Source organism: Pteropus alecto, unplaced genomic scaffold (assembly GCF_000325575.1).
Source record: "Pteropus alecto unplaced genomic scaffold, ASM32557v1 scaffold3, whole genome shotgun sequence".
Classification (NCBI taxonomy): Eukaryota; Metazoa; Chordata; class Mammalia; order Chiroptera; family Pteropodidae; genus Pteropus; species Pteropus alecto.
In genome coordinates, this window is record NW_006442484.1 from 68109037 (window position 1) to 68121998 (window position 12962).

The window sequence follows — 12962 nt, forward strand, 5'->3', positions numbered from 1 at the left end:
AATAAATATCAAGGATAACCAGGTAATGAATAATTAGAAAGCATAGATTGACATCTTGAAAATTCCAAGTTGTGCCAAACAAGAGCCTGGGTGTCTGGGATACGGGAGCGAGTGAAGATGGTGATGTGTTAGAGATTTGGAGAGCGCTATGCCTCACACACTCAACACTCCTGTGTATCTTACCTCTGTATTTTGTAAGAGGGCTGTCTCCTGACAGGGCAATCAAGGCAGCGGCTGCAGGTACAAGCTTGAGAAAACCAGTTCCTGTGCTGCATGGCAATAAAACACAGAGAAGAGAATAGGAAAAGCAGAGATTTTCTTAACGAACATTTTTGATATGGTGTAACAGTTCAAGCTTTACTTGTATCTAGATGTTTTCCTGTATCTAGAATTGGACAGGACTAAGAATTAAATTAAAATATTTTATCACTCATTCATTCATTCATTCATTCAGGTGTTCAACAAATATTTATTGGGCACCTTCTCTGTGCTCAGCACTGTACTATGCACTGGGGAGACAGGGGGCCACCCTGTCTTCGTGGAGCAGGTAGTCTCACTCCTTCAGGACCCACACGCTTGGAAACCAAACAACAGAGACAGGTACCAAAGACAATCGAAAGGAGCAAACGTTTACACCGAAAAGGACTTCACTAGTTTACAGTCTCTCACTCGGATCCTATTTGGCTGTGCAGGTTCCAAACCTGTAGAGCAAGTATCACAGGCAGGAGGCCTGTCAGAGGCAGGCACTGATATTAGAAATGCAGTCAAAAGCTTAATCTTTAAGGAAGTCGAAATCATGAAAAAATGGCTTTGAGAACATGTTTATACATTACTTGTGCAATTAAAAAAATAAATAATAAACTAGAAAAGGAAACATTATAGGGAATTTGCCAGATGGCTAAACTGTACTTGTCTCTGTGCAGCAGATTTTGGGGTGATATTTCTTTTTTACTCTAAATTTTTATGTTCCCCTGAAATTCATATGTTGAAATCCTAACCCCCAATGTGATGGAATTTGGAGGTGGGTCTGTGGGAGGTGACGTATAAGTCTTCTTATACATCAAGCCTCAAGCAAACATTAGACAACACCAAATAGTCAATGACCAGTGCCAGCTAACCACCACTCTTGAGGTCACAGCCTAACCTCCACACCCTCACCTGTCATACATGGTGGTGAGAAGGCTCAGAATGAGTTCCGGAGTTCTGGGATGCACCTGTCCTGGTTTTGCCACCCTGACTCTCTGAAACAGCTCCTGGAGGGCCTGGAAAAGCTGCTGCACGGAGAGGGGGCTCTCTCTTGCTTCCCAGAAACGTTGATGCAATAGGACATGCTGAACCAGAGAACTGTCAATTAAATCCACTGTAGAAAACGAACGAAGAATTGAGTCTTATTTTCTTGATGGGAACAAAAGGCTTCAAACAAAACAAATGTCATCTAGTGTTTAATGAAGACTGTTTAATGAAGACTGTTTGTTTAATGGCAGCTATTTCTTTTAAAAGAAGTTAGATACGACCACCATTTTGACACATATCTCTTGTGTATAATGGAGACATTACTATTTTGACAGTCAATTTGATTTTGGAAAAGTACATCTGTTAGTAAAGCAGAGTTGTAACATTATTGCCAGTGTAACCTTTATTATGTTGCTTTATAAAATTAGTTAAAAGGAGGAAAAGTGAGAGAAACTTGAAAAATAGCCTTGTGGTAAATAGTTGGCGAAAACGTTTTTATGTTCTTAAAGTGGATTGAGAAAATTGACTTTTCATGTTCAAATATAGTTTTTCCTGTCTGCGCCCTAACTTCAGAAGGAATATCGTGTGTCAAAATGCAATTGCCTTAGTTAAAACACCAAGTGATCTTTATAAAGGAGAAGTTGCTGAATTTGGTATTAGACTTTACGTCCCACCCTCGCCTCAATAATATTTCTTTTTTGGATCTTGGTTCCATTAGTAGTATTATCTGGAGAAGGCACTAAATAAAACCCAAACTGCTTACAAAAAATAATGATTTATTTCTTTCTTGTATTCTTTTACCACCTCTTAAAATTTTTACAAAGCAATGAATATAAAGGAAGAATGAAATAGAACTAACCCTATGGCTTCCTGCAGACAGAGAGTGACAGACAAAATGAATATACACCCATTTGTGTCATCTGAGAGATGGGGATGTCAGTGGCACCAAGAGCTGCTGGCATTTAAAATGCGTCAGCCTGAGAAGTGATAAAATCCTGTGCTTTTCTCTACTTCATAAATCAACCACACAGATAGGAAATCTAGCAAGTATAATAAAATTTTTTATTTGTTCTCTGATACTGCTTTTAAGGAGAGAGTTTAAGGAAGTGAGAAGTAATTTTCAAAATGTGACTTTAATAAAAAACCTAGCTGTAGGTGGTAGAGGCTGCAAAATCTTTTATTGTTACTCAGTCGCAAAACCTATCACCTCGCCCTGACATGCTGCACACAGAGCAGTTGTGTCTTCTGCTGAAACTTCTGAATCACAACAAAACAGAGAATAGTGGTGTCCACTAATCTCACCAGAAGATTTGCAATGATGCTCCCCAGATCCTGCTGCCTGAAGTTCGTGGTATGTTTTATCTCTGTTAGAGACATTTTTGTTTCCAAATTTTTGTTTGGACATCTTTTCTAGAACTTTTAACTACTAATTTTGTGTCTTGTTAATATTTCTCATGAGTATTATTTATATTTACTGTGTATGATATCAGGGATAATAAAAAGTACAAGAAGTACATCCTCGAGTTACGTTTTTTTGTACCTACCCAGACATTAATGACAAAGGCTTATATAAACATTTGATACTAACTTTCTTTAATGGGAGAAATTCTCCAGGTAAAAGAGCATAATTGAGGGTAGATTTTTAGTGAGCATATTCTGCCTTTTGTTGACCCTTCCCTGGAATAATAAATAATAGTTATGTCAGTTTATTTGTTTACATCAGTGATTAAAAAAAACCCCTTTTTTTTTAAGCCAAGAATTCTTTCTTCAGAGGACCCTTATACAGAAATGCAGTGTAGAAAATAGAGAAATGTAGAGTTGTTCTGTTTGAGGAGATGGTCTTTTTGTTTTTTTCTGGCTTGCCTATACTTCCTTTCCCACCTTGCTAATCCTTTCATGCCCTGCTTCACAAGCATGCACACTTCATGAAGCACAATTTGAAAATCACTTGTCTATGTAACTTGTGGCAGAAAGCAAAATATAAAAAATTCAATCTTTAGGAGAAATGGCGTATATATAACATAGCTTCTTTGAGGTCTGATGTGATAAATGCCATAACTCATTTCACATGAAGTGATTTTTTAATGCAATATAGAACTTATTAGAAATCAATAACTTTAGATGTGCTGAATGTTTTTCATAGCCAGGACCCAATTTATTTTATTTTGGGGAATTTTTATGGGATAAATGTTTTTACTATATTTTACTGTATTTTACCTAGATAACAATATAGGAAAAGAAAAATATAACATTTAATCAGATATAAATTTAATGCAAAAGAACTGTTCCTAGGGAATTTTTGAGATAGTTTTAAATTTTATGGCCCAAAGATTATTCATCTGAACTTACCTTTGCATGTTCAGAGAGACATAAGAAGTACAAGTTGAAAAATGCAAATCTTATGTGGTAGAAGGAATTTAAAATGTCCACACTTAAATCTACAAGTACAGATTCTAAACTAACTTATTTTGTAATTTTATTTTGCCTTAATATTGGTACTCTGAAGAGGAAGCCAAAAATTTTTGCAGAAACCAAATAGAGAAAAAGAAATTCCTCATCCAAAAATCATTTTCTATCTCAGCCAGTGAAGCTATCTTTGGGTTGAACACACATGGTGTCCCCTCCTCCCTCCGCCTTCTCTGTTACAAATGGAGGAAATCCACAGAGCAAGACTGTAGTCTGGCAGTCACTCACATGAATTTTTGTTTTCTTTGTGAATTTCACATCACACATCAGGATCAGATTATTTCAAGTGTTTCAGAGAGCCGTACTTACATTGACACATGGTTTGCAATGATTGCAATTTGAAGGCTGTTCTATAAATGGAATTCTCAATACTATTAAGAGCATCTGTAAAGAAAACATGAAATAACATGGATCAATATAACAAGAACCATCTCGTTAGATAAATCTCCCACTCTGGAAGGAAATTCTAGAGATCACGTAGCCCCACTTTATTTTGTAGGCAAAGAAATTAAGGTCTAAGGTTCTCTTTCCTACCTGGGAACAAATTATAATTGTTTACACTATTTGAGGCTACAAGTGATCCTAGACTCACCCTCCGAGCCCACCGAATTAAGGAATCCACCAAAGAGTGAGGAGTACTCCTCCACAAATCTGTCCACTTTTTATATAAACTCAACTTTGTTAATATATTCTAGTCATATGTACATACATGTATTTATATAAAAAATGACTCAAAAATCTATCCATTCATTCAACAAATATTTATTGAGCTCTTACTCTGTGGGCCTGGCATGATTCCAGGCCCTTGAAATATAGCAGTTAGCAAAACAGATAAAAATCCCCACCATGAAGAGCTTAATTTCTAGTGGCATTCACATAATCATTTCAGTAACAGAAGAGGAAGAGACCTAAGCGAAAGAATGAGAAGGGAAAGCCAAAGAAACCAGGAGATACCAATGGCATAAAGGCCAAGGAAGGTGAGTTTCAGATGGTAGAGATAAGCCAATACTTCAGTACCTGGAAGCCACAAGGTAATCAACTATGGACTAAAAAGTAGCCTCTGGATTGTTATGATTAACTTGATTATTGAGAGCTTCGTAAGAGCTGTTTCAGTGTGGTCATGGGGTTAAAAATCAAACTGCACAGGACTGACTGATAAATGTTAGGTGAAGAAAAAACATGAAAGAGGCTGCTTTTTCAAGATTCTTCATCTGAAGGGAAGGCAGGAGAACCATAGCTGGAACAACATGTAAAATCGAAATTGTTTTTTGAAAGAGAAATTCTGGAATGTAGGCAAGGATCGGAGGGGAGGAGCCAGGAGAAATGATGAGGTTGAGGATTCAGGATGTGGGAATCCAGGTGATACCTGGTATAACGAAGTCCCATTTAGGGGGAACCTATTCCCTTAGCTACCAGCATCTATTCACCTTTCTTTTAGTGAATCACCTACCCTTGAACTTAGTCCATAAAATTTTAATGTGTGGATTCCAACTCTCCTGTTTCCACGAGGGACATGTGGCCCTGGCCTGGCCAGTCAGTGAGGGGCTCATCGCCCTCCCCAGACATGGGCACATCACCAAATTCTGGCAAAGAATACACCAATGAAACTCGAATCAAAGACTCTTTGTTCAAGTTATCAGGGAAGAAAACTAATTTTTTTTTTTTTCTATTGGACTTGAAGTTGGAATCCTGGATTGAAGCAGCAGTTATTCTCTTGTCAGGGTGTGTCACTTGAGAATGAAACCGACACATACACAGGAAAGCAGAGATGAACTCGGAGATGGAGAGAAACCACATCCTGGGGACATTTTCTGGGCCCAGGGCAAGCTAGTCTTGCCTTGGGTAATTAATTATATAAAATAATAAAGCCTCTTTGAGTTGGTTTTTCTGTCAAAAGCAACTGAAATATTGCTAACTAATACAATCCCTAAAGTGAAGACAATGGCTGGGCGAGGGTACACAGGTAAAGGAATTAGCTTCGGCATGAAGCCTGTGCCTCATTCCCTGAGAGGGAGAACAAAAAGGTAGGATGGTGGTATGCAGAAGAGTGCATGTCAGAGGCCTTCTGTTTTCCTCATGAAGTTCTGGTCACGTTCACTCAGAGTGATGAGGAGATGGCGGAGTGGAACATTCTGGAATGTTGAGGTACGTGAAAATTCAGAATTGTTACAGTAGCAAATGAGAGAGGAAACCAGCCACAAACTGGAAAGAATTGCCATGCAACTTTGCTTCTCCGATATGTCCTGTAATAACAAATTTCAATTAAATAGAGTCTATATGCTTAATGCTAACTTGGAGGCAAGGTTTTACATGCAGGCAAGCTTTGAGCTCAGGACTTACTTGTATTTATTATGCTGAAGGAGAGATGCCTTGAGGAAAATAAAACTAGTTTCCAATTTAATGTCAGCCGCTTACCATAAAACTCAGGAAATTGGGAGAAAGTGGTATGTATGTTTGAACAGTGTTTGAGACTATTAACACAGCCAGCTCTTTAGCCTTTGCTAAACAGACCCTCAGCAAAACAAGTAAGGGACTGCTCAGTTGGATTTCATTGATTTAAACATACGTAGCAGGATAATTTATGGCAACATTTATGTCTTGTTCTTGCAGCAGTGGGAGAATTTAAAAAATAAAAAGGCAGTGTTTCCATGTCTATTCTTTTGTTTTCCAACATCTACACTCTTTTCACTCCTTTGAGAGATTTGACAGATTCTTTGTGTTTGAGGGGTGACCCTGAAGCCAACACCACTCCAGCCTTAGTGTGAAAAGCCCATCAAAATATTAATGCCACTCATGGAAACGGGAGCGTTGGAATCAACACTACCAGAATTTCACGGACTAAAGTCAGGGCGAAGTTGTTCTTCTGAAGCAAATTAGGTGCTCTGGTTCACCAGCAAAAGGGTGAAAGAGTGCTGGTGGCTAAGAGAATAGGTTCCCTCTGAGAGGGGCTTTAGTGCATGAGATACCACCTGGATTCCCACGTCCTGAATCCTCAACCTCATTGTTTCTCCTGGCTCCTCCCGGACTCATACACACATTTCTGGATTCTCCTTCACTTTTGAAAACCAGTCATGATGTCATGTTGTTCTAGCTATGGCTCTCTCTTTTTTCCTGGTGAGGGAGAGAGGCTGATGCCGAGACAGGAAGCTAGGAGAGGCCTGTCTGGAGTTGGGGTTTGGAGGTCATTTCCAGGTCTGCCTTTATACTAGTTCACTAAATGGAGGGAACGTTTGCATGGTGGAACCAGGGAGACCAGACACTAGGCATGGCAAGGATCTCTGTGTCTAATCTTGACATAGAGTCCCATGTGTTCAAATGGACCCAAAAGCCAAAGAGAAAAAGCATAGCAAGTGGTGGCCACAATGGCACTTCAGACCAAATGGTCTGAACATTTCAGACCAATGTTCAGGATAAAAACCTTAGAGGTTTCTGTCTGTCTCAAAGGGATGGCTTGCTCCTAAACTTCATTCAGTCTAAATTTCATACCAAGCTACAGTGACTTTATTTTGGTTTGCAAAAGGATGTTTGTTGCCCTCGAGTGTTGCGGAGTAAAGTCCTATCTGTTACACGTATGGATATTGAGTGCCTGGCACTGTGCTAAACCGCTGAGCTGATCTTGGCACTGAACCCTACCAGACTCACCATGGCACTGAATTCTATCAGACCGAACCCTATCAGAGGAGTTAGAACACACCAAAGGCCCCTCCCTGAACGTACATTGATTTGATTAATATATGATCCTAAGTTGAAATACTTACCTCAGGTGAATGTGGGCTATGCCTAAAAATGTCACCAAAACAAGCCATCTTGTTTAAGAACCCTCACCCTCTTTTGTTTTTTTTTTTTGTTGTTTTGTTTTGTTTTGAACAGGTGTAACCGCCTCAAAGTACCTACAAGTCGCTTTAAATCTTTTGTTATTTACTATTTCCTTATATTTTAAAAATGCTTAGTTTTCACAAAAGAGTCCAATGTTCGAAAATGGGAGAAGCCAGTAACATTTCTGCCCTATGTCCGGAGAAGTAAAACAAATTAGGAGTAGGGATAACAGTCTGGAAATAATTTACAAAAGTGTAATGCCCAATATTTTTTTCCTTTTGGAAATTGGCCCAGCCTTGTGTCCTGGTTCCTCTCAGATGCATCAGATGAATACAGAGAATCAGCGAACTAGGGACTCCGCAGGTTCCCAGATGCTGCTCTTGGTGGAAGAAATGTAGCTATTCTACCATCTGGCCCATCACACTCCTGTCAAATTATGTTTTGCAGTGTCATCTGACGAAGTTATGCAGCATATCACAGCAAGCTGTGATACAGTACGACGTGGAAAATGAATGTGTGTCCCAGGTGACTCACCACTAGCCTTGTTTCCTCAAGGCTTCTTCTTCTTTTTTTTCCCCCTGCTGGTAGTGAAAACTCAAGAAAGGAAGGAATTGCTGGATATATCAGGCCCAAAGCTATAAATAGAGTAGTTTTAGATGCTTAAAGAAATAATAATGCAAGCTACATATGATCTTGTTCATGGAAGCATTTTGACTGGAAAATATGTTTTGCTTCAAACAATTATTTTTTAGCCAAATCAATATGTGTCATTCATTTCCTATGGATACTAAGAATGTAATAAAACCTCTTTCAACTGTCCATCATCTGGTTTAATGATCCAGAAATAGATATTTCAGGCCAGTGGTCCTCAAAGTGAGGTCCCAAGCAAGCAGCATCACCATCGACTAGGAACTTATGAGAAATGCACATTCTCAGACCCCAGCCCAGACTTACTGAATCATGAACTGTGGAGGTGAAGCCCAGCGTTTTAAAATAAACCTCCAGGTGATTCTTCCTTCAGGGAGAAAAAAATTGGGCTTTGAATGGATTATCTACTGCTCTGTGTTAAGCTTCTTAAAATGACGGTCTCAATTTGGGATACCCAAAGATAATTTGAATTACTCATGAAGTTGTTTTAGATAAATAACTTGAGCGATTATAGAATTTTATAGGAAACATGTAAAGTTAACAATCTAGATTTTAGCTAGGGGAATAAGGCTGCAACTAGATCCAATAATAAAAATGTCACATGCAGGTCCTGGACCTATTTGCCATTTAGAGATGTTAGAAGAAAGGGGAGTTTGTTTCCTTATATCCATTTATCAAATATTCATATGGCGACAGCTGTGAGACCATTCTTCTAACTTTGGGCCCACATAGTCTAGTAAACTACCCATAATATGAAAATATCTACAGTGATATTATTTTTGGGAGGCAATGCACCATTTTATTTATTTATTTTTATTTATTTATTTATATTTATTTATTTATTTATTTATAGTAAATTTATTGGGGTGACATTGGTTAATAAAATTTATAGGATTCAAGTGTGCAATTCTATAATACACCATCTGTATATTGAATCGTATGTTCACCACCCGAAGTCAAATCTCCTTCTGTCACCGTGTGTTTGACTCCTTTATTTATCTCCCCATTTCGTCCCTCTGGTAACCACTAAACCGTTGTCTGTATCTATGAGTTTTTGTTTGTCTTGTTCATTTGTTGCTTTCAGTTTTATATCCCACATATGAGTGAAATCACATAATTGTCAACCCTTTGTCTGACTTATTTTGCTTAGCATGATAGAGTGATGCCATTTTAACAGTAAACTGTGATGATAATTTAAAAATAAGATAAGCCACTTTTTGTAATTAAAATGTAATTATATTGAGACCAAGTCTATCGTTAAATTATTTTTGGTGCTTTGTAGACAATAGACCAAATACTCTTAAATACGTTATGAATTTCTGTTTAGATGAGAACAACTTTTTAATTGCCCAATAGTTTATTTTTTCAGCCAGAAGTTTGCCAAATATCTACTCTACTACAACTCAGAAGTCTAAAAATACAACATCTGTGCCTAATTTTTTTGTTTACAAACTGTGCTCAGAAATTTGACAACAATACTCACCTTGTTTATCTGGGTCCATTTCAAGAATTTCTTGGAATGACAGATGGCAAGGGGATCCTCGTAACTGGAAATAATATTTTAAGTGAAGGTTTTGCAGTAAAAGCGTGAGGATCTTGAAGCAAAAAGACAATGAAACAAAGTCATTTCATCAGCGGAACAAGAATCTGAAGTGTTTAGAAAGACTCTGAAGTCTCTTGGGAGGATAAAAACAAGAAGCATAGGGGTAGAGTTTTCTTATACTGGTCTTATACTGTTTATGCTTCTGGGGATTTAGAGCTGTATCGGTAATTGAGAACAGACAGCTCCTGAAACTAATATTGTGAATACTTAGAACTTTTGAGGCATTATAATTTTAGGAGTGAACTGAATTCTCATATTGAGAAAATGTAAATTTACTTAAATTTTGAAGGACAAAATTTTAAGCTCTTAATGCTTAAATTTCTAATACCACTATGCTAAACAATTCTATATATTAAATTTCAGACAAATACTATTAATTTAAATACCTCATCACACACACGTGTGTGTATATATACAGAATTCATTCAATATTCTATTTTAAAAAGAGTAATAAATTAGCTATCTATTGTTTCATGTTGCAACTATTGTTCAAACTCAATACATACATATATATATTGGCTTTCAACAACAAAAAAATGAGTTATGCTATAAGAAAAGCTAATACGGTTCGAAGAAAAAGACTTTTTTATAATGAGCAGTTGAAAATTGTTTTAAAAAGTTACACTGTCATGTTAAATTTAAATAGTACTCCCCCCACCCCCTTCTAATGAATGAATCAAGGTGTAAACTACAGGACAAACAAGTAACATTTTACAAAGAGAGAAACTGAAGCAAACACTGATTACATTCGTTCTTTAAAAATATGATAGCAGTAGTGATAATTCCAGACTGGTAAAAACAAGAAAGGTTTCAATTGTATTTAAGTAAGATTTGTTTTGAAAAGTTGTGGTAAGTTTGTAGGAGGGTCCAGTCCTGTCCCAACCATGGTGCAGCTGGAGATACAGTCTCTCCACTTCCCCACCAGGTCCTTACCTTTCTTAGTTTCCTTGGAGAAGTGTTTTAGTCAAACATTCTGTACAAATTACACAGCAGTTTTGGAAGAGGGAAAAGCTGAGAAATAACAGATTTCTAAATGTGGTATTCTTAAGGACAGGGGCTGTCTTATCCCGACTGCTCAGTAATTGCATGCAAAACAGTGACATTGAATCTACACTGTTTTTTTTAAGGGCTCGCAGAAGTGCATTCATTAGTAATAAAGATCTTGAATAATTTAAGGCCACTCCAACATCTCTATTTCTAAGGGCTGTTTCTGTATTAATTTCATGTAGAGGAGAGGCGAGTAAGACATCTTCTGGGTGCTGTAGAGATCAGGGGTTGCCATAGAGATTAGGAAACAGTAAGAAGGGCTCCGCCTCCCAGGTAACAGCCGCCTTCCTAACCAACCCAGATAAGATATTCTAATTTATTTGATTAATTCTTTTACAAATAACAGAGGCACGGTTGCATATTTTAAAAAGGCATCAGATGTCATGCAAGTCTTCAAAAGGATAAAAATAATCTGTTACAAAGGACATTTCCTCTCAAATTGTAAATTTAATCTGAAAATGTGTTTTTTAAGAAGCTCAGATTACAAACAAACGTCTTCTAATTCTAATAGTGTTTAAAAAACAAACTAGATCGCATGAACCAAATGTATTAGAACTTTACAGCTAATGTCTGTAGCTGCCGAAGAGGGAGAGAGTCGATTTTAACATGTCTTTCAAAACAGTTAGAACCCAAAACACGGGCATATTACTCCATGAGCAGTATCTAGAGAACCAGAAGGGCCACAAGTCTGTGGTCCCAACTGAGTCACCTAAGACAATTATGATAAGTGGTCACTAATCTACTCCAGAATGTCCCATAATAAAAATCTGTTGGAAAGTGATTATAATATCTAAAGATAGCCAACTTATTTCCTTTCCTTTTGAAAAGTATCGGTATCACAGTATTGGTTTCTTAAAAACTGAAACTTGGGATATTTAAAAAAATGAAAATTGATTAGTAATGGGGCAAAAATATAGTCAAGTGAAAGGGGGAAAAATATTTGCCTTTCTCTATATAAACCTATTGATTTTCTGGGAGCAGATAAGACTGTGTAGGAAGAGACTAAGTTTATCTCACATAAAGTCTATACCTGAGTGCTGCAGACTCAAAGTTGGAATCATATTTAGAATTTTTATATTCCATTATATCTGCATCAAGATATATTTGAAGTATTGGTAATAGGGGGAGGTTGGAATGTTTTCCTGAATGCTGCCATGCTAAAATTTGAGCAAATCTCTGGCATTATGTGGATCAAGAATCATAATAGTAATAATAATAATAATAATAATAATAATAATAATAATAAAATAGAACTATTATACAATATGCTGTAATTACAGCATAGTGAATGTAGTCTCTCTTCTCTCTTCCTCTCTCTCTCAAAATATCTTATCATACTATACTAACCTTTTCACACATGGGAAGTACTTTATGGCTTCTCTTTGGCATATCTGAATTGCCAGTATCACTATTCTTGAGTTTTGGGCCATCGTTAAGTAAAATAAAGGTGACTTGAATACTGTACTGTGATACTGCAGCAGCTGAACTGATAACCGAGTTGGTTATTAAATGACTAATGGGCATACGGCATGAAGACGCTGGACAAAGGAATGATTTGTGTCCGTGGAGAGATGGAGTAGGATGGTTGTAGGTTTCATCACGTTACTCGGAATAGCATGCAATTTAAAATTTATAAATTGTTTATTTCCAGAATTTTCCATCTAATATTTTCAGACTGCAGTTGACCATGGGTAACTGAGATCATGGAAAATGAAACCGTGGATAAGGGGGGACTACTGTACTTTCCTCCTGGTGCAATTCCATATCTTATATTAAGTGGGTATAGTGATTAAAATCAGTTTGCTCGATTCACCTATGGGAGTCTCTCCTAGAGCATCTTGGTCATCCCGTAGTGGTTCATACACCCAATAGTTCATATTCATGCTGGAAAGTACAGTCTGTTGGGGATAGGGCTCAATTTTCTGACAGTGCCCCTAAAGAGGAGAAACAGCCCACGTCTCTCTAGCTCCTTCCTAGATGTCCACCTATTGGAGAAGCAACTGATTATCTGACTGGTCAGGACTTGACACCTACTGGGAAAAACATCATTAAGGGGCAGGATACTGCCTTGAAAGGGGATGTGTGTTCATGGTTGTATTTTCTGTTCCAGCTTTTTCACCTGGCTCCAGCTCATAACTGATTGGCATAC

General features: G+C 37.5%; 1 protein-coding gene across 1 annotated transcript in view; it reads right to left on the bottom strand.

Moving 5' to 3' along the window:
* DYTN (dystrotelin) overlaps positions 1-9665 on the bottom strand; it is a 47032-nt gene extending 37367 nt beyond the window's left edge. Inside the window, 4 exon segments of the mRNA XM_006921385.1 lie at positions 184-269; positions 1159-1360; positions 4009-4083; positions 9647-9665. Coding sequence (XP_006921447.1) covers positions 184-269; positions 1159-1360; positions 4009-4083; positions 9647-9665 — 382 coding nt within the window.
* Between the last annotated feature and the right edge of the window lie 3297 nt (positions 9666-12962).